The 18,802-nt window shown below is 52.1% G+C and overlaps 1 protein-coding gene across 4 annotated transcripts in view; it reads left to right on the plus strand.

The window, feature by feature from the left end:
- LAMB3 (laminin subunit beta 3) overlaps positions 1-18,802 on the plus strand; it is a 153,575-nt gene that overhangs the window by 106,808 nt on the left and 27,965 nt on the right. For 2 of the 4 annotated variants that reach the window (XM_072733356.1, XM_072733355.1), the window contains 5 exons: positions 482-583; positions 2,297-2,568; positions 3,453-3,886; positions 8,425-8,489; positions 9,292-9,446. In XM_072733356.1, coding sequence (XP_072589457.1) covers positions 8,462-8,489; positions 9,292-9,446 — 183 coding nt within the window. In that variant the 5' untranslated portion in view covers positions 482-583; positions 2,297-2,568; positions 3,453-3,886; positions 8,425-8,461. Of the gene's footprint in view, positions 1-481; positions 584-2,296; positions 2,569-3,452; positions 3,887-5,376; positions 7,104-8,404; positions 8,490-9,291; positions 9,447-18,802 lie in introns of those variants that run through there. The other 2 variants (XM_072733354.1, XM_025982292.2) reach the window with 2 other exon arrangements.

The following is an 18,802-nucleotide window of genomic DNA, read 5'->3' on the forward strand; positions in this document are numbered from 1 at the left end:
GTCAGTTTTGACTCATGTTTTAAGGGGGAAAGAATGAGATTGAGTAAAGACTCATCACCTTGTCTGCTAAGATATTGACTGGATGTTAATCTGTGTTAGCCAAGGCCTCAGGAAAAGAAGGTGCCTTTTATCTAGAGCCCTCAGACTTGCTGGACAGACTTGCTGGACAAGTTGCTCTGAGTTAAGAACAAAACTTCTGTCCAGATTTACTTAGACTCCTATTTATTTTTTATTTATTTATTTATTTTAGACTCCTATTTTTATCAGGTGTTGGACTCTGGTTTTACTAGATCTTGATGACCATAAAACAATAGGTTTATTTTGCTTACACCTGTTCCTCTGCCCTCTGTCCTCTATTTTAAACACTCCCCACACTCTATCCCCTGTCCTTCCCTGTCCAGGAATGCTGGAAGCATTGCCCTGCTCTTGGGAACTTAGCTTTGTTGGCCTCCAGAGTGACCCCTCATCCCTTCTCGTCCAGGTCATGGCTTCTGAGGAGTTTGCAGCCCCTAAGGAATAGAGTGGATTGCACAAAGCCTTCTCAGGTTGGGACCTGGGGCCTCCATGGATGGCTCACTACCTGGTAAGTGAGCAATGAAATATCTGGATGGGAGTGATATTTGTGTTTTGATAAGAACAACTGCAGATTTTGCCGATCAGAGGCCTTGACACTTGCATGTGATGCATACGTGAGTATAGATACACTTTACAGAGGACACACCTAGCCAGGCCAGACGTTTGCATTGTTTCTTGGAATCTTTACAAGGATCCATGAATTAGACGGCTAATATTCCCACTGGAGGCAAGTAGCTGTGGTTGTCCAAAGGCATGCATCTGGTGTGTGCAGGACCAAGACTTGTGCCGTTACCTCTCGCTCGGAGGTCTGAGCGAGATGTCTGTCTGAGATGGACAGCAGAGCATTCTGGAGCTGGAGGGGGCTTCAGAGGAGATTTAAGAACATTGGATGTCCCAGCCGCTCTGTAAGCCAATTAAATCTTTGAGTGGGGCCTGGCTTAAGTATATGATTTTGTAAGTTCTGCAAGTAATTCTAAGGGACAGCCGTGGTTAAGAACCAATAAAACCCAACACCTTTATTTATAAATGATGAAAATGAGACCCAGCGAGGGGCTTGCCCTAGTTTCCACATTTATTGAGTAGCAGAGCTGGAGCTGGGTCTAGGATTTCCTAGATGTTCATGTCCATACGTGGACCCGAAGTGACCACAAGCACTGCAGGGAGATGCTGATTAAAAGCCCTTAGGTGAAGTTGATTCCAGGCATGAAGCCAGAAACATCTGTATTCCCTTCCCCCTCAACCCACAAGGTGCTCACTTCCCCATACTCAGTCAACAAATGCGAATTTGAACATTTGGATATTTAGTTTGTTGTTCTACTGGCCCTTTCAGGGATCTTTTTTTAAAAAAATATTTTATGTATTTATTCATGAGAGACACAGAGAGAGAGAGGCAGAGACACAGGCAGAGGGAGAAGCAGGCTCCATGCAGGGAGCCTGATGTGGGACTCGATCCCGGGACCCCAGGATCACGACCTGAGCCAAAGGCAGATGCTTAACCTCTGAGCCTCCCAGGCATCCCACGGATCTTATTTAGAATGGTAAAGTCCTGTTTGGCAGCCCTCTGCTAGCTCGGGGGGCAGATCTGATGCAAATGCCCATGTCCCTCCCAGCCATTCCTCAGTGTCTCCCCAGATGCGTCTGACCTGCCATGTGGCTGCATGTTGCCCCCTTCAGGCATACATCCCTCCTCCTCTCAGGCTGTGCCATGGCCGCATGGCCAGCTTCACATGGTGTCTCTGTGGCCAAAGGTCACAGAGGTTGGACTTAGGTCTTGAGAATCTAATGCCCCGAGGGCAGAGGTAGAGGTGGTGGGGTGGAGGAGGGTGCATGATCCTGAGCTGGCTTGTCTGCTGGAGGAAGGTCAGGAATCTGGGGGGGACAGTAAAGGTGGTAAAAATGTCCACACGTTCTTCCCTCTTCTCTGGGAAACCAGCCTACAAGGGACCAGCCATGGGCCAGTGTCCTGCTCCAGCAAGCTGCCAGCTACACTGGGCTGCACCCCTCAGGAAGGCAGGGGTGGGGCATTTGGGGGTGTGCCCTGGGAGGTAGAACAGAAGGAGCTGAGGCTTCGGAGGTGACCCGGGAGCCTGACCCCAGGGGAGGGGACTCCCCCTTCCCGTGGTAAGGCGGAAGTTGTGTCATCCTGTCGGAGACACTTTGTTTAATCTTGTTAGGTCACCGTGATGTTTGTCCGGCTACCTTCTCTTTCCATTCCTTATAGGGTGCTTCCGTCCTGAGAGCCGCATCCTGTCAGATGCCAAGGAAACCCTGCCTGCGTGTACCTGAGGCTCTGAGGTGGGGCCTTTGGAGGCCACCCCCCCCCCCATGTCTGCCCACACAGGGAGACTGTCCATCTGAAAAACAAACAAGAAGGCACCCAGTGGTGCCTCTTCTGGATGTTCCTACAGCATCACTGTCTTCCCAGGAGTCCTCAGCTAACACCAGTCAGTCCTCCGAGAGCTGGAGCAAGAGAGCTCCAAGAGGCATTTTCAGGTATCGGGCCTTGATTAGGTTTGGGAGGCATGGAGTTCACCGTCTGGTGGATTCTAGTCAAAGATGATCCAAGGGAAAGAAAGGGACTTGAGGCAATGTTAGGATCTAAGTGAAGTGAGGAGTCCTGGAGCAAACTGGTCTGGGCTCAACCAACCACTTCCTAGTCGGAAGCAAGTCACCAAATATATGCCTCCTGTTCTTCATCTGCAAGTGAGGATAACTGTCTGCCCCCCACAGAGATGCAGTGAGTGTTGAGTGAGTTAGTACATATAAAGGGTTTAGGACGGGGCCTGGCACTCCCTGAGCACTTGGTAAAATGGTAGCTGTGTTCAGTTAGGCTGACTGCCTGATTTCTCCCAGACCCCAGGCCCACGCTACCGGGTACCATGGTCTACTGGGCAGACATTCAGGTTGAGGAGGGGAGGGTGCAGGGAGGAGAGGGGCATGGAATGCAGTCACCCCGTGCACACAGCCCAGCCTCCTCTTCTGCTGGCCTCTGCCTGAGGCTGGGCTCCTGTCTGTGCCCAGGGTCAGAGCAGATTCCCTCTCTCTGGTTTTGGGAGAGGAGCATGGAAGAGTGACCGACGTCTGGGCGGCTGAGCTGTTGTGCAGGTGTGGAGGGCCACGCCAGCTTGAGTCAGGTGGCGGCGAAGCCGCAGGGACGTTCCTGGAGCCTAGCTCGTTCCACAGACGAGGACTCAGACATGACTCACCATGTTCAGGTGGTGCCTGGGCCTTAGTCACCTGGTGCCCCTTCCTCCGACCCCTGCGATTCAGCACAGCCTGGGCCAGGCTCTCTTATCCTCCGGAAACGTTTCTCCCCTTTCCTTGTTCTCTGTCCCTTGATCTCTCATTGATCAGATCTTGGCTGGTCTCCCCGACAGATGGATAACGGAGCCTGGCACTGCTGAGCCCACCCCCGCACCCTGTCAGGCATTGCCAGGGATGACTGCGGAGGGCCCGGGATACTGCCTACATCAACACGGTGACATTTCTGTAATCTGAGGCCGGGTGGCCCCCTCTCTGCGGCTGACTGCAGCAGGAATCTCCACTCTCAGCCATCGGTTCTGGTGACCAGAAGCCCAGGCCGTCCCCTTTGAGAATGCAGATATAGCCACAGTGCATGGGGGCTCCTTAAATCAGTCGTTGACACCTCAGTGTGAACCTGCTCATTATACCAAGAGTGAGCACCTGCTGTGTGCCAAGCACTATTTCCAGGCACTCGGAAAATAGTAGTGAACGAAATGGGCAGAAATCTCCTCTTTCTTTTACATTACATTCCGCTGCGAGGAGTCAGAACAATAAACATGATAAATAGGTAAGTTCTGTAGTTGATTTAAAGGCAGTAAGTGTTGCAAACAGTAACAACGACAATAAAATGACCCAGCCTACCCATAAGGTAGGGTAAGTGGAATTGGGAGTGGGATTGGGCAGGGAAGTTGGCTGTTTTTTTTTTTTTTAAGATTTTATTTATTTATTCATGAGAGACACATGCAGAGAGAGTGAGAGAGATTGAGAGAGAGAGAGAGAAGGAGGGAGAAGCAGGCTCCATGCAGGGAGCCCGATGCAGGACTCGATCCGGGGACTGTGGGATCACCCCCTGCGCCAAAGGCAGATCCAACCGCTGAGCCACCCAGGCGTCCCAGTTCTCATTTTAAACAGGGTGGTTGGAATGATTGAGAAAGCATTTGAATGAAGCCTGGAAAGAGGTCACCCAGATGCCCACGGGACCGAGAGAGCCGCTGGGGCCAGAGGCCCAGGCCAGCAGCAGCCTGGAGATTTGGAGGCAGGGCGGCAAGGAGGCCCTGCGCCTGCAGTGGAAGGAGTGAGGGGCAGAGACAGAGAAGTAATGGGGGCGTTGGGATCATGCAGGGCCTCACAGACTCTAAGGGTTTGGCTTGGCCCTGACCCTAACGGGGAGCAAGCGCAGGCTTCTGCTGGGGGAGTGACACGGCCTGGGGTGTGGGGTGTGCTGCAGAAGGCTGGAGGCTATTGCAGAAGTTTGGGGAGAGAGGCTCAGGCCCAGAGGGTGGGAGCTGCCTTTGGAAGGGGAACTAGAGCATTTCCTGGTAGTGTGATGTGGGTGCAAGAGAAGCGGGAGTCAAGGATCCGGCGCCTAGCCGCTTCCCTGGGCGCGGGTCCTGATGAGCCAGGGCTGGTGGTGGTGCTGCTGCTGCTGCTGAGGCTGAGGGCTCCCAAGCAGGATGCTGGGAAGCGGGGCAAGCGAGGACGCAGAGGGACACTGGGGCACTGTAGCGATGCCCCCACCTGCCCTTTAGCCCTGGCCAGGTCCTAACCCTGCCTCTGGCTCTGTTTTAGGCTTCTGGTCCCTGAATGAATGAGGTTCTGAAGTTCAAAGCCTGTGTCTGGGCCCCGCCATCCTGGTGGGGGTTGGGGGGAGATGGGGGGTGTCTAGATCCCCACCCCGGGGTGTGCTCAGTGTCCCTGAGGAGTGAGGCTGCCTGCGCTGCCCTTGGGGTTTCCAGAACAGATGTCCTGGACTTGGCCCAGAGGTTGTGGGGGGCCCAAACAGAGCAATTACCGTTTTCCTCTGCAAGGCCAAACCACTGCTGGGACTTGCCCCAGCCTGTGAAGTCTGAGACACCGAAGGCTTATTTACCTGGGCTCCTGGCCTCCTAAGAGAGGAGAAGGAGGGGGATTTGAAGAGCCCCATCACTCAGTGCTTGGCCCACCACACCCCAGCCCCCCTGCCTAGTCTGAGGATCTGGGATTGCGACACCTGCTCCTTCTTCTGGTTAACTATTAATGAGTTCTTTGTCACATCCTCTTTCCTGGTGGTGGGCAGAGGATGAGGCTGTTCCAGGAGGGTAGCAGCTTCCTGGAAACCTTGAGCTCAGGGAGCTGGAGAGGTGGACACAAACGGACCAGGCAGGAGGGCTCAAAACCCTGGGGTGGAGGTGGGGGTGGGGGTGGGGATGGGGGGTGTCACCAGTGATCTTTCTCTGGAGGACACAATGACAGCGGGGGTGGGGGGTGGGGGTTGGCTCTCGGGGTTCTTGTTGCACAGGCTGGCCTATGAAGGGAAGCTGCTGGTACTGACTCTGGCTTGCCCAGTTAAGCCACATTTTGCTGGAATTCTTACCGGAGTCTAGAGGCTCCCAGTTACTGGAGTAACTGTTATGCGTGTAAACAACGTCATGCCCATTTGCTAATTGCAGTACTTCCCCTGCCCATCTAAACTTAGTTTAGGGTTAGAAATCTAAGGATTAGAAATGCCCAGCTTAATCCACAAAAATCCTATATTTTCCCCTGAAGGGTTCTCAAAGCAATTTCTTGGACGTAACCCTCAAACTGTAGAGAACTTCCTGCTTAGGAGCCCCTGGTAGCCTGGGCCGGGTAGTAAGAGTGTCCTTTCCATAGAAACTTTGAGGCAGTGGTGTTCCAGAACGATGCGAGTGTGGGAGGGCCTAGCTTGGACTGGGAGACCTTCCACGTCTCTCTGAAAGCCCCCCGACCCTCACCTGGGGGCCGAGTGTCCTCTGAGACCGGCCCCCGGGGCTAGGCCTGTGACTGGCACGTCCAGTGGCCCTGGGGTAGGAGCACACCCAGAGCCCCACAAAGGAAGCTGTGTTCTCAGGCCTGGTGTGCGGGTGGGGGGCGGGCAGGGGAAGCTGGGCTAGTTATGCTTCAGGTCTGTTTTCGGGCCCTACAGGCTGGCATTCCTGCCCAGGGAGGGAGGGCCTGGGAGGCCAGCCCTACTGAACCGGGGGCAGTGACTCACAGGTAGTTACCTGTCCTCGGGCTCCTTGCCAACCTGCAGATGGAGCCGGAGGGGGGGCATTTAGAGTTCATTCCTGTTGATTCTTCTTAAGCTTCCCTTGCGTGAGTTGGGCTCTGACCCTTTCCCAAAGAACCTACAACTCCAGCAGAGTCCCTCGCCCCTCCCACCCCCCAAAGCAGGGGTTTTCCATTTTCTTAGTTTTCCCTCAGGAGGGTTCTGGTGCTTTCCAGGGTCTTGGATGTTTGGGTCTTTTCACCTTGCAGCTCAGTGACAGGTCTGGGCAACAATACCCTATATCCTCCATCTGGTCTTCTGTCCAGGGCCGTCCAGGACAGCGGAGGAAGCTGACTCCCGTAGGCCTTGGGGAAGGGCCCAGTGCAGTGCCTAGCACAGATGTGAGGGCCCTTCCCTGCCTCCCTGGGAGTCCCTGACGTTCACCCGCCGCAGGGTGCTTTCTGTTTGCAGGGGTCTCCTGCACCCCCTCCGCTCGCCCCCATCCCCACAAGCACCCACAGGCAGCTGGCGACTGATGAGCTTGCTGTGAGGCCTCTGAGACCAAGGCACTTGCCCAGTCCTGTCCTGGGGTTGAGGGTGGGGGGTGCGGTGCCTGCCGATGGGCGTGCCAGCCGCCGGATTCCTGAGAGCCGCCCTGCAGTGGGCGACGCCCAGCCAGGGAGTCTCCAGAGGTGAGGCCTTCCTTTAAAAACTGGGAGCCAGGCGAGGAGACCCCGCATTCAAGGGGTGCTCTCAGAGGTCGTCTGGAGAAAGAAGAGCAACAGCAGCACGGGACAAGGTATGTTACCTGCCTTCACCTGGCCGCCGGGCCTGGGGAAGGGCTGTGTGTGTCTCCCGGGGCGGCTGGGGCCTGGCTGCACACCTGAGCAGGTGAGCGTGCCTCCAGAGGCAGGTTAAATGTTGCTTTTCCCATCTGATAAGTGTGTCTCAGTGACTTATAAGAAAGTAGCCTCAGGTCGGGGCTGAGCACAAAGAGAAGTAGAAAAGTGTGGGCTGGCCCAGCTCGAGCTCTTCCAAGGGCCACTTGGTTGCCTCGTTGTGGGGGATTCTGGCCCAGGGGCGGGGGTGGGGGGCAGAGACAGCACTGGATGACAACCAGAAAGTGGCTTTCCCTCTCAGGCCATGATTAGCTGTGCAACCTCAGGCCACCTGTCTCTTCCCGGGGCCCCTGACTCTTCTGGGAGGGGATCGGAAGGCATGATTTTGAAGGATTAGGGTATGTAACTTAAGGGTATGTAACTTGGAGGGTCCCCCTCTGCTCCTGCCTTGCCATCCCCTTCCTGCTTCCACCCCCGCCTTTGGAAGGGGAACTTCCAAAGGAGGAGTTTGTGGCTGTCATTGGAGGCAGAGTTGGGCACTGTGTGAGCAGGGCTGGGGCATGCCCCGCAGGGTAGGCCTGCCTACCTCCTGGAGGGACCCTCAGCCTCCAGAATCCCTGCTCTGGGGCTTCCCTCCTGCATGGCCCGGGACCACAATGGGAGACATTTGGAGTTGCTTCCAGTTCAGGTGAAATCCTCACTTACTTTTTAAATTTTGCCGAGCTCACCTCGCTCCCCCATCATATCCCAGGTACCTGCTTAGCCCAGACTTGTGGCCATGACAGCCTCACCCTCAAGGTGGCTGGGAGATATCAGAGACCATACCAGTGGCAGAGAGGCCTCACCTCCAGGCCCTTGGCCACTTTGACCCACTTATCTTTGTGCCTGTTGGCTGGGCCGAGCCCTGAAAAAGGCCCCTTCTGTTTCTAAGGGCAGCAACAATGCCTCGGATGTCCCTAGAGCTCCTGTCCTCCAAAGGGCTCAGCCCCTTTCTGCTGCCCAACTGTCCTTACGACTGTCTGGGCTGGGAGGGGCCAACGCTCTCTCCCTTCCATCTCAGAGGGTAAAGATGAAGTCTGAGGCGGGGATGGCCATTTCCCACGGTACAACGTGAGTCACAGGCCAGCTGGGACACGGGTCCAAGGCTCTGGCATTTTCCAAGCTTTTGGCTGCAAAAGTGCCTGCTGCCTAGAAGTATCCTAGGTCAAGAGCTCAGGTAAAGGGGGCTAGTGTGTCTTAAGGTTTGTATTGTTTTATCCAGGCTGCTTTGCTCTGTCCCAGGTGAGGTCCTCTGAGGGGATTCCCCCACTGGCTGAAGATGAGGCCACTCCTCCTCCTGTGCCTTGGTGAGTGTCCCTTCCCATCCTCCAGGCCCTGTTATAGCACAGGGAGGTGACCGTCATGGGTAGGAAGTTAGTATACCAAAGTGTGAGCATCATCTGTCACCCTGTAGTCCTTCAGTTTGGAACACTTGTCTACTAGGGCACCCATGGGGGGTTGCCTGGCTTCTTTGGGCCTTTGGGAAAGATTACTCTCTGCCCCTCTTGAGAGGCTCCCAAGTGTCTTCTTATTCCTACCGAGGGTGGCTCCTGGTTCCCAGGAGAGACCTGCACAGCTAATTCCCCAGCCTTTTACTCTCTGGCTGGTTCCAGAGCCATCATAGCTTGATTATACAGCGGATTGTAGCCAGGCAGTCCCAGACTGTGACTGGGTCCCCTTTGCAGATAAAGGACCAGAAAGAATGCAGGTATCTCCCAGTGTGGCACAAATGGTGAGCAGTTGGCCCTGCTCTGGCTGCTGACAGGGGCCAGGCTGCAAGTGAAGGAGTTGAAGAGTGTGTCCTGGTGGCCGAGCGTGTGCCTGTGACTTGACTCTAAAAGCCACATATGGATGCCACATTTCAAGATCATCCAGGGTTTCTGGTTGCCAGTGTTTCTCCTCCTTTCCTTGCTAAGTTATGGGTTACAGAACACGAAATCAGCTTTTTAACCTAACGGCATCGGGATTCCAATCCTTAGGCCCACCACCGAGTGGGAGCACCCGTGAGGGAAAGGGTCTAGTCTTGTTGACTTTTGCTCCCCTGGGGGAATACTGGGGTGGCCTGGCCTCCTCTCTGTAGGTAATTTCCCAGCACCCCTGTGATTTCAGTCTGGCCCAGCTTCCTATGTGCCCAGCAAGCCTGCTCCCGTGGGGCCTGCTATCCACCTGTTGGGGACCTGCTCATTGGGAGGACCCGGTTTCTCCGAGCTTCATCCACCTGTGGATTGACCAAGCCTGAGACCTACTGCACCCAGTATGGCGAGGTAGGCCCCCACCAGCGCGGCCTCCAAGACCGGAGAAGACGAGGTGGGGTGGGGTTGGGTGAGGCTGCCATTTGCTCCCAGAATGCCTAGAGTGTATTTGGGATGGCCGCAGCCCCATGAGCTGTGGACAGTGCAAGAAAAGCCTAAGGCCAGATCTCTGCCTCTGAAGACTTCTCCTTCACTGGGCAAGAGAAGACGTACTCAGAATTAGCTGACTGGCTGCCTCTCTTCTCCATTCTGCTTGATAAAGCTGGAGTCTGTCCTCAGTGTTCCGGGCATGGGGAGGCCAGTTTTTCAAGTCTTGGGAATGGACAATCAGATGAATATTGATCCTTTAGAATGGAGGGTCTAATGCGTCATCTGGGGTAGGCCAAGTCAAGGCTGATGGAGCACAGGTGGTGGGATGTGTGCGCTGGGTTGTGTTCCTGCCACGGGATGAACTGAGTTAGTTGTGCCCTGGTCACTCCTTTGCCACCATCTCTCTGGCCGGTGTTGGGATATGAGTGTGGACAGAGCTAACGGGAGAATATATGCTCATAGGCTGGAGTTTACCTTCTATGTTTTGCAAGTGCCGTGCATGAAGAGCCAACTTACCTACCCCTCAGCCCCATTGGTCCCCTCAGGCAAAGTGGGAACCATCCAAACTGCTGTTAGAAGATCTAAATCAGTGAGATAGGCCAAGAAGTGATGAGGCCAGCAAGGGGGTTCAGCGACTCAGCTGATAAGTAAGAACACAAACTGAACAATCCAGAAACTCAGACACACTGACTTATGTCAGTTAATATTCCCCGTTTAGGCACTTGAGTTTTTCAAAGAGCTGTTGTGCTTTTTCTTCTACATGCTTCTGGACCTTTGTTGGAGAAACTTTGCCTTTCTTTTCTTTTCTCTTCAGTGAGGTAGGTCATTCTTGGTGCCCCGTATTTACCAAAGTTGAAATCACCTAGTGTTTTCTTGTTTCCCCGGCTGCATGTCTCATTTGGCCATTTTTTTCTACCCTGAAACCAAAGGTTTGGACAAAGGAATGTATGAGGGAGTAGTTTTCACTGAGTCTCTAGTCTCTTCAGAAAAAGAGAGAAAGAGAGAAATACAGAGAGAAGGCGAGTGAGAGAGATTGATTGTCGTAAAGGAGACTTGAGTTCTCTGTGATGTCCTCTTTCCGGACTGTCCTTGTCCTTGGGATGATGGAGGTGGCATCTGATACTGCCGCTAGGGCCCTTGCCCTTCAAGTCTCCAGTGTTCATTTGGCGACCTTTAATGGCAGATGGTACTGGGTAGTGGTTTTGGAAGTGCTGAACAGAGCTGGCTGTAGTTTCTTCATCTCACCCAGTTGGATGTGGGAAAGCCAGTTTGACAGTATTGGGTAAGATGGCCAGCATAAGGCAAGTACTCCCTGTGGGCTCAGATTTCTCCATGAGCATCAGGGGACCTGGCACCATTAGGCCTTCTGGCCAATGGAATGGTGTTAGTTGCCCCCTTCCTACATGCCCTCAAAATCTTGTGCCACTGAGCCATGTCTAAACATTTTAGGGAGGCACCTACTGACTTCCTTCCTGGAGCTGCCCCACCTTCTAAGAGGGAAAGCAGGAAGAAGCACAGAGCCCCTGCCGGACAGCCTCTGTCCCCAAAGCCTTGGGCTTTTGGCTTCACCTTGGCCTGCCCTCTGCCTCTCTCAGATGCCCCAGGGTGCCAACTCCCTTCCCTGCTCTTTTGAGAACAAAAACGGTGCTTGCAAAAGAGAAGTCTAGACTTTTGCAACCCGAGGGATGGATAAATCTCAGCTATTTTGCAGCTGTGAAAGCTGAGATGCATTGGCTTTTTTTCCACCTTTCTACAAGGGGGAATAAAGCCATGAACCTCTTTTCAAGAGTAGAGGTTACCACATCTGTAAGACGGTGTGTAGCCCCAGGGCTACCACCACTAACTCGTGGTGTGATCTTGGGCAAGCTGTTAGCCCTCTCTAAGACTTAACTTCGTCTTCCATGAGTGAGCGTTAGATGAAAGGGTCTTTAGGTCTGCTCCTGGCCCCAAGTTTCTTAGGGAAGGAGCTGACTGCCGAGAGCCAGCTTCTGTCCCCCTACCTTCCACCTCTCCCTGTTCCATTTCCCCTTTTGTCTCCCCCTTAACTGCCAACCTCCTAGCGGCTATTGGTTGACAGCAATGAAGACATACGCTAAAGACACGGAGTCACTTCCAGGGCTCTGCGCAGATGTATCCCGAATCCTCACTGGGCACAGTGGTGGCGCTGTGATGAAGATTTGAAGTCAATATTTTAACTCTGCTGACTTCCAATTTCAGTTTTAAGTTTAACGTATTCTATTATCAAATGAGATGTTTAGCACCTATACTTTATTAGGCACATGTTATGTGTCCCAGACATCATGCTCAGAGTTTTATACAAATTATCTCAATTAATTTTTCACAGTGCTTCATGTGGTGGCGCTTGTGACCTCCGTGTGCTGTCGGGAGGGTTTGGGTGTGTGCTGGGGCCCCAAACTTCTGCTGGAAACACACAAGTGTTGAGTTTTCTGAGTAGTTTAGAGATGGGGGTGGGTGGGTACTGGGCAGCCCCAGCTGGAGATGAGGCATGATGCGGAGCTCTATTCCTGGTGTCTACCCCTCTCCCTTCTCCCCCTCACTCCTTTCCTACCAGCTCCTGCCCCCGTATATATATACTTTCCTTAAGTCGAAGCTCTGGTTAGTGCCTCCGTTCTATTTCCGGGACATGGCGAGCCCTGAGCCAAGCATAACCTCACCCAGCACCTGCTGCCTGCTTCACTGATGTAGCGTGAATGCAAGTGCCTTAGAGATTTATGGCTCTTGGACATTCAGCACTGTGCATTCCCCTGCTCTCAACCCCGGGAGGACTCAGTGGGATGGAGTTACAGGAGTGTGGGGACTCCTTCCAGTTCCAAAATTGTCTCTCCCAGCTCCCGATCTCAGAGTGTGGCTCCTTTTTTGTGGGCCAGTCTTTGCGTGTTGGCATGCTACGTCCTCTGCCTCATTTGGTCTCAGTGGCTAAATCCTATCAGCCTCAAGGGCTTGCTTCTGTGGTTTTGGGGTCCATATTACAACCCTTACAATGGTATCGGACTTGACCATCTGAGTCTTTGGGTACCCCACCCTCAACTTTGCCCTTCCTAGGCCTGTCTGCCTTGACTGCCCTCTAACTATCCAAGCTTGGGCCCAGGCTGTTCTTTACCAAAATGGCCCCATCTCCTTGGTCTCCTTCCTTTAGTCCCTAACTAACCCCCAGGTAGACTCACTGTCCCCTAAAGCTCAAGGCATTTCCATGTTGCCCCCTTATCCTTGTTCCCTTCTGTGCTTTCGCTGAACATCAGTTCCTCATTTGAAAAATGAGAGTACCAACAGCACCTAGTCCCATGAGTCATCGTGAGGACTGTATAAGGGAATGAGCAAAGTGACCATGGGGCTAGTGTCTACAAGACACTAAAAGTTCCATCCCCTCTTCCCTTATACACTTGCCTCCTAGCATCTGTGTCTATGTGCAGAGGCTGCCCCATCTGTGAATCATACTCCTGAGCATTTCTTCCCTGATTAGGACACACACTCGCGCACTTGTCGAAATCAACCCATCCTTGGACCAGCCCACTCTGCTTCCAAGGTGGCCATTGCCAGTCTGGTCTGCAGTGGACTGTTGGGGAATCCAGAGGGAATCATGATTAGCGAAGTCGCCCTGCCTGGGGGTGGGGACTGTCTGGTTCTGATCCTGGCTCTGACACTTAGATTAGGGATGTGATCTTGCCAGTCATGGGTTCTCTCTAGACCACCATTTCTCCATTTATGAAATGGAGTTGGGTTAGTTGGCTGTTGTGTTTGCTCAGCTCTCGCATCTCTGGCTGCTTCACAGCGATGGCCGGGCTGTGTGTGACCCCGTGGGTTCATCATGGTCTCTCTCAGGCAGGTACTGGCAGGGGCTGAGCTGTACCCTTCGGTCATCTCTGGGTTGGTTCGGGCTTCCCAGGAACCAGTGCATTTTGCCCGGAAGCTTTCCAGCCCTGATTTCTGTTTCTGACAATGTCTCTTCCAATGTTGTGTCTGCTCCCCCTAAATGCTTTATTTATCTCCCACTCCCTCCCTTTCTGGGCGAAAACTTAATTACCCAGCTGCCTTAATAACAGTTTAACACAGTGCATTCCTCAGGTTAATTAGCCGTGTAAACCAAACAGCTGTCATTTTTATCTCTTGGAAACAAGCTGAGGAGCAGTAGCCAGTTGACATCCCCTCCACCCCAACACACACACACACACACACACACACACACACGCATGTAAGTGCACCCACATCCACATGCACACACCCCAGTGAGCACTGCCTTTCTTGGCTTGACAACTGTCTGTTTTCTGGATGTTTGCATGGCTAATATGTAGGCAGAGGATGTATTCATATAGATCCTGAGCTCCTTATCCTCTACCCACAGAGTACTTTGAGACTGCCTCTGACCAAAATGTCTGCCCTCCCATTTCCCAGAAGTTCTCAGCAGTTCTGAAACTTCTAAAGCTCCTACCATTGGGGATTCACTCTCTTGGGTGAAGCATTGTTGCATTCCCTATTTGAATACAAGCACTCTTGGGAAAGGTACCATATCAATCTATCATCAACCGTTATATCTTAGCAAGGGTTTGCTTAGCAGGAAATTAGCTGTGGCTTTTGTAAAGGGTTCCAAGAAAGTAAAGGCCAGGATGGATAAGTTTTGAGGGATAGAAGGATGTGGATAGGGACACTGAGGGAAAGTGCTGCCATCAGAAGGAAGCAAAAAAGCTTGGGTTGGTGGCATGTGAGATTCTTGGGTCCTGGTGGTTATGGGCTGGGGAGTATGGTGCATGGGGCTAGAAGGACAGAAGAGAGGGGAAGGATGGAGTGGGAAGGCCCGGACAAACCCGAGTGATCTCAGACCTTGCTGGCCTCGTCTCTCACCCCATTGGGGCCCAGGTCCCTAGAAGTCTCTGGGCAACATTCAGCAGACCTGCTTTGCTTCTTTGTCGTCAGGGGCTATAGGAACCATGGTCACTGGCAGAGACTGCAGAGGTCCAGGGAGGCAAAGCAGTTCTCTGCACTGCGGTCTGGGGGAATATCTGTTTCTAGAGAGGTCCAGGCTGGGGCTAAAGCTGTCCTTCCCCAGGAAGTAAGGAGGGAGTATCCTGACAACCAACACTGGCCCCGACCAGTGGCTGCCAAGTGACCACTTGAATTAGAACTGAGCTAGAAGGTTTAGAAGGTTTAGAGGCAGACACCCTGAGACAGAAATCCCTGCTTTATCTCTTCCCGACTTTATGGGCTCGGACACATTTCTTAACTTCTCTAAGACTTGCTTTCCTGTGTGTCAATGAGCATACCCACCATTTAGTGTAACATACTGACCTCAGAGATTTTGGAAGGGTGAAATGAGATAATGTATGTGTAGTGCTCAGGAGAGAGCCTGGTGCAGTGTAATTTCTGGGTGTGTGGTACACATCATCTCTAATCAGCTGCAGAAAGTCAGCCTACTGAGCTTCGTTTGGGTGGTGATAGAGCGGTGTTGAGTTAAGGCTTTGGTGAAGGTGTTACTTCATGACAAGAGAGAAGATGAAGTTGAAAGTGCCTGACAGTACTGGGGGTGGGGACTGTCTGGTTCCCAGCACCACAGCAGAACCGGACTTTTGACCTTGACCCGCAACATATGCTGACCGAGAGCAGTGGAGGCTTGCGGATCCCAGTGGGGTCTGAAGGAGGCCTTGCTGACCCACGGCCTTAAGGGGCTCCTTCTTCTGCTCACTTCGCTGAGAGGAGTATTTCTACAGTAGAGCATCTGGCTAGTGTCTTTTTTTTTTCTCCCCTTCCTTCCTTTGCATTCTTATTTGGAGTGTTTTAAACTTCTGGGCAGATAAGCTGGAGTAGGGGAGAATTCTAATAGCATGTTAGAGCAAGAAGGAATTTCATTATCTTTTTCCACGCCTGCATATTACCAACGAGGAAGCTGAAGTGGAGAGAATGGCTTTTCTTGCAGGCAGCTGGATTTTTTTTTGTCCTGGCTTCCTTTCTTTCGGCGCTGGCTGGCAGCCATGACCCTGATGCTATCTCCTTAGATAGACACAGGCAGCCTCTGGCTCGCTCATGGGAGGGAGCTGGGCCATGACAACTAGAGACTGTTCTCCTATTTCCCCCTCGAATCAGCTCCATGTTCTACAAAGGCACAGAGCTTCCATTTGCGTTTACCTTCCCTTTTCCACCTATTTCCACTGCGCTTCAGGCTCCTGCTGGCTCTTGCTCGCTCCTTTGCCCTCCCCCTACCTCTCTGGGAGGGTTTGTCTTCCGGCCAGACTGCTGAGCTTCTAGAAAGCTCCAGGATAAGGGAAGAGGCCCAGCCTTTCCAGATGGAGAGCAAGTAGGAGCCAAACTGGCTGGAGGCCTGACAGGCTGAATTGATAATAATGCCTTGTCTCTGAGGTAGCGCAGCCAGGAGAACGTTGGCCAGTTGACCCCAGGGAGGGGGGCTGCTGCAGCTGAGAGCTTCCACCTCCAGGAGTGATGGAGGCACGTAGCACCCATGAGGGGAAGAGCCTCGTGTTGAGAATCGCACACACACATTTAGACACATACTCAGAGGGGCATGCAAGAATAAATAGAAAGAGAAACTGAGGCCCACAGGGAAAGAGGAAGTTAGCAGCTTGTCATCACGTGGGCTTCTGCCGTAAGCGGCTCTATTTCAGGTCTCCATCCAGCTAGCTGGTTGACAAGCAGAGCTACTTAAAATACCTGTCCCGAGCCTGTTGGCTTAGCTTGTCTCCAAGGATTGCAATAAATCCCTCCTTTAGCTATGTTTCTATGATAAGCAGCACGTAGGTTTTAAGCCCATGAGGGCATCTGATCTTCCTTCGGTGCCCTGCACACGTGGAAGGAAGGTAGGGTGGGCATGGGGCACCCCCTGGGCTCACTGGGTGGCCTGGGCCAGCAGGCAGGGTAAAAAGCCCATACTGAACACCCTGGACATTTTTTAGTTTGTTTTCTTTTATAGACATGTCTATTTTCCTGAATATTAAAGCAAATATATTTTTTAAAGATTTTATTTATTTATTCATGGGAGATCGAGAGAGAGGTAGAGACATAGAGGGAGAAGCAGGCTCCCTGCGGGGAGCAGGATGCGGGAGTCCATCCCAGGACCCCAGGGTCACAACCTGAGCCGAAGGCAGACGCTCAACCACTGAGCCATCCAGGCACCTCTATAGCAAATATACAAGGTACAAAAGGTTAAAATGATTAAAGCATAACAAATAAGGGAAGACGTTCCCTGTCATCCTATTACCCAGACATACTAGCTTAAGCTGCATGTGGTTGTCGTTTTTGTAGGTCAGGTTGACTGGATATCACCTAATTTATTGGATATTTCCTTCCAAACACTTTCTATTCCTTGAAATATATATATTTGAGATCATGACATAGATACGTTCATGCCCAACGTTTGTTCTCCTATAAAACCTTACAATGTCCACATCCCCCCCACCAAGTAATTAAAAACCTTCTGTGCGCAGTCTTTTTAATAGTTACATAATATTTCATCCTTTGGGACCATCAAGGTCATTTCCAGTTCCAGGTTGAGCTGTTCTAGCTCCTGTGCTCCAGGCCCGAGGAAAGAAAGAGCCTTGTTTCTGGCGTTCTGTTGGCCAGGGAACAGGCCGGGATCAGGTCCCAGCAGCGCTGGGGAGAGAGCTCTGGTGACAGGCGGCCGGAAGGCAGCTGGCCCTTGTCTCTCTGCGGGACATGTGCTGAGTGCAGACAGAGGATGGGAGTGGAAAAGTTTGCCCCCGCGAGGCTGCGCAGAGTGGGGAGAGGGCACGCTCATTGCCAGGGACCAAAATAGGATCCTGGAGGAGAGTCAGATTCCAGCAAAAGGCTTCTCTTGCCCAGAAAGGATTATTTTAAGTGCTCAGGTATTTATTTCAGCCACTGACACATCTACAGTTTCTGTGTTAACTGAGCTGGGTCAGCCTGAGAAGCCAGCTTGCTTCCCAAAGTGCTTTTTCCACCTTAGGCTCCCCCATGGTCAGCTGCAGGGTCAGGCCAAGCCCTTTGAGTGAGACAGAGGCTGTCACCCTTTATCATGCTTCCTGTCATGTCCGTGCACCCACCTGGCCTCCTAGCAGAAGCAAGAGGAGGGAGAGAGAAGGAGAGAGGGGGAGAGGAGGAGAGGGGAGGTGGAGGAGGTGAGGGACCCTCTCTCTGGGGTTGGTGCTGGTGTTGACATTGACATTGGCTCTCAGTCACTAGTAGAAAAGTCATGAGCCTTTCTGAGCCTCATCTTTCACATATATAAAATGGGATTAATAGTCTTTACCACATAGGGCTGTTGTGAGGCTTAAATAGGTTTTCGTATTCAAACTCCTAGTACAGTACCTGGCCCATGGTGGGCTCTCTGTCACATAATATTGCTGTTTTATTGCCTCCTTTCCCATTTCTCCTTTTGAACTGCCTGACTGCAGGAAGGGAATTAAAATGTTAGCATTGAGGGACGCCTGGGTGGCTCAGTGGTTGAGCGTCTGCCTTCGGCTCAGGTTGTGATCCCGGGGTCCTGGGATCGAGTCCCGCCTCAGGCTCCCTGCAGGAGTCTGCTTCTTCCTCTCCCTCTGCCTATGTCTCTGCATCTCTCTCTGTGTCTCTCATGAATAAGTATATAAAGTCTTCAAAAAAATGTTATTTTACTTGCACTTATTGAGCATTTACTCTTTATTATATTTATTTATTTACTTATTGAGTATTTACTCTTCATTCAATGAGTATTAAGGGTCTACTATGTGCGAGGCATTTTTCTAAGCACTGGGAGTAGAGGAAAGCAAGCCCTCATGGAGTGCACATATGTGGCTCACAGAAAACAAATAATATAAGCAAATAAATAGACAATAAATGCATGGTATTTTAAGTGGAGACATGTACTATGAAGAAAAATGTGGCAGGGCAAGGAGTAGATGGGGCTGTGACCAGGAGGGAGGCAGGGAGTGCTCCCTACAGGGCTCATGTGCCAGCCCTTGTTTGAACATTAAGTATCACAAAATTATTGCTTAATAAGGCACTTTTGAGGGATGCCTGGGTGGCTCAGTGGTTGAGCGTCCTGGGGTCCCAGGATCGAGTCCCACATCAGGCTTCCATAGGGAGACTGTTTCTCCCTCTGCCTATGTCTCTGCCTCTATCTCTGCATCTCTTATGAATAAGTAAATAAAATCTTAAAGAAAATAAAGCACTTTCAGAGCTGATGAGGAAACTTCCAAGCACCAGGAAGGGTGACAAGTCTCTTATTTTAGAGGTGAGAGCTGGAAGGTCGGGTGGGAAGAAGAAGCTCTAAGAGTCAGGACTCCTGGCTCCCCTCT

Source organism: Vulpes vulpes, chromosome 13, assembly GCF_048418805.1.
Source record: "Vulpes vulpes isolate BD-2025 chromosome 13, VulVul3, whole genome shotgun sequence".
Taxonomy (NCBI): domain Eukaryota; kingdom Metazoa; phylum Chordata; class Mammalia; order Carnivora; family Canidae; genus Vulpes; species Vulpes vulpes.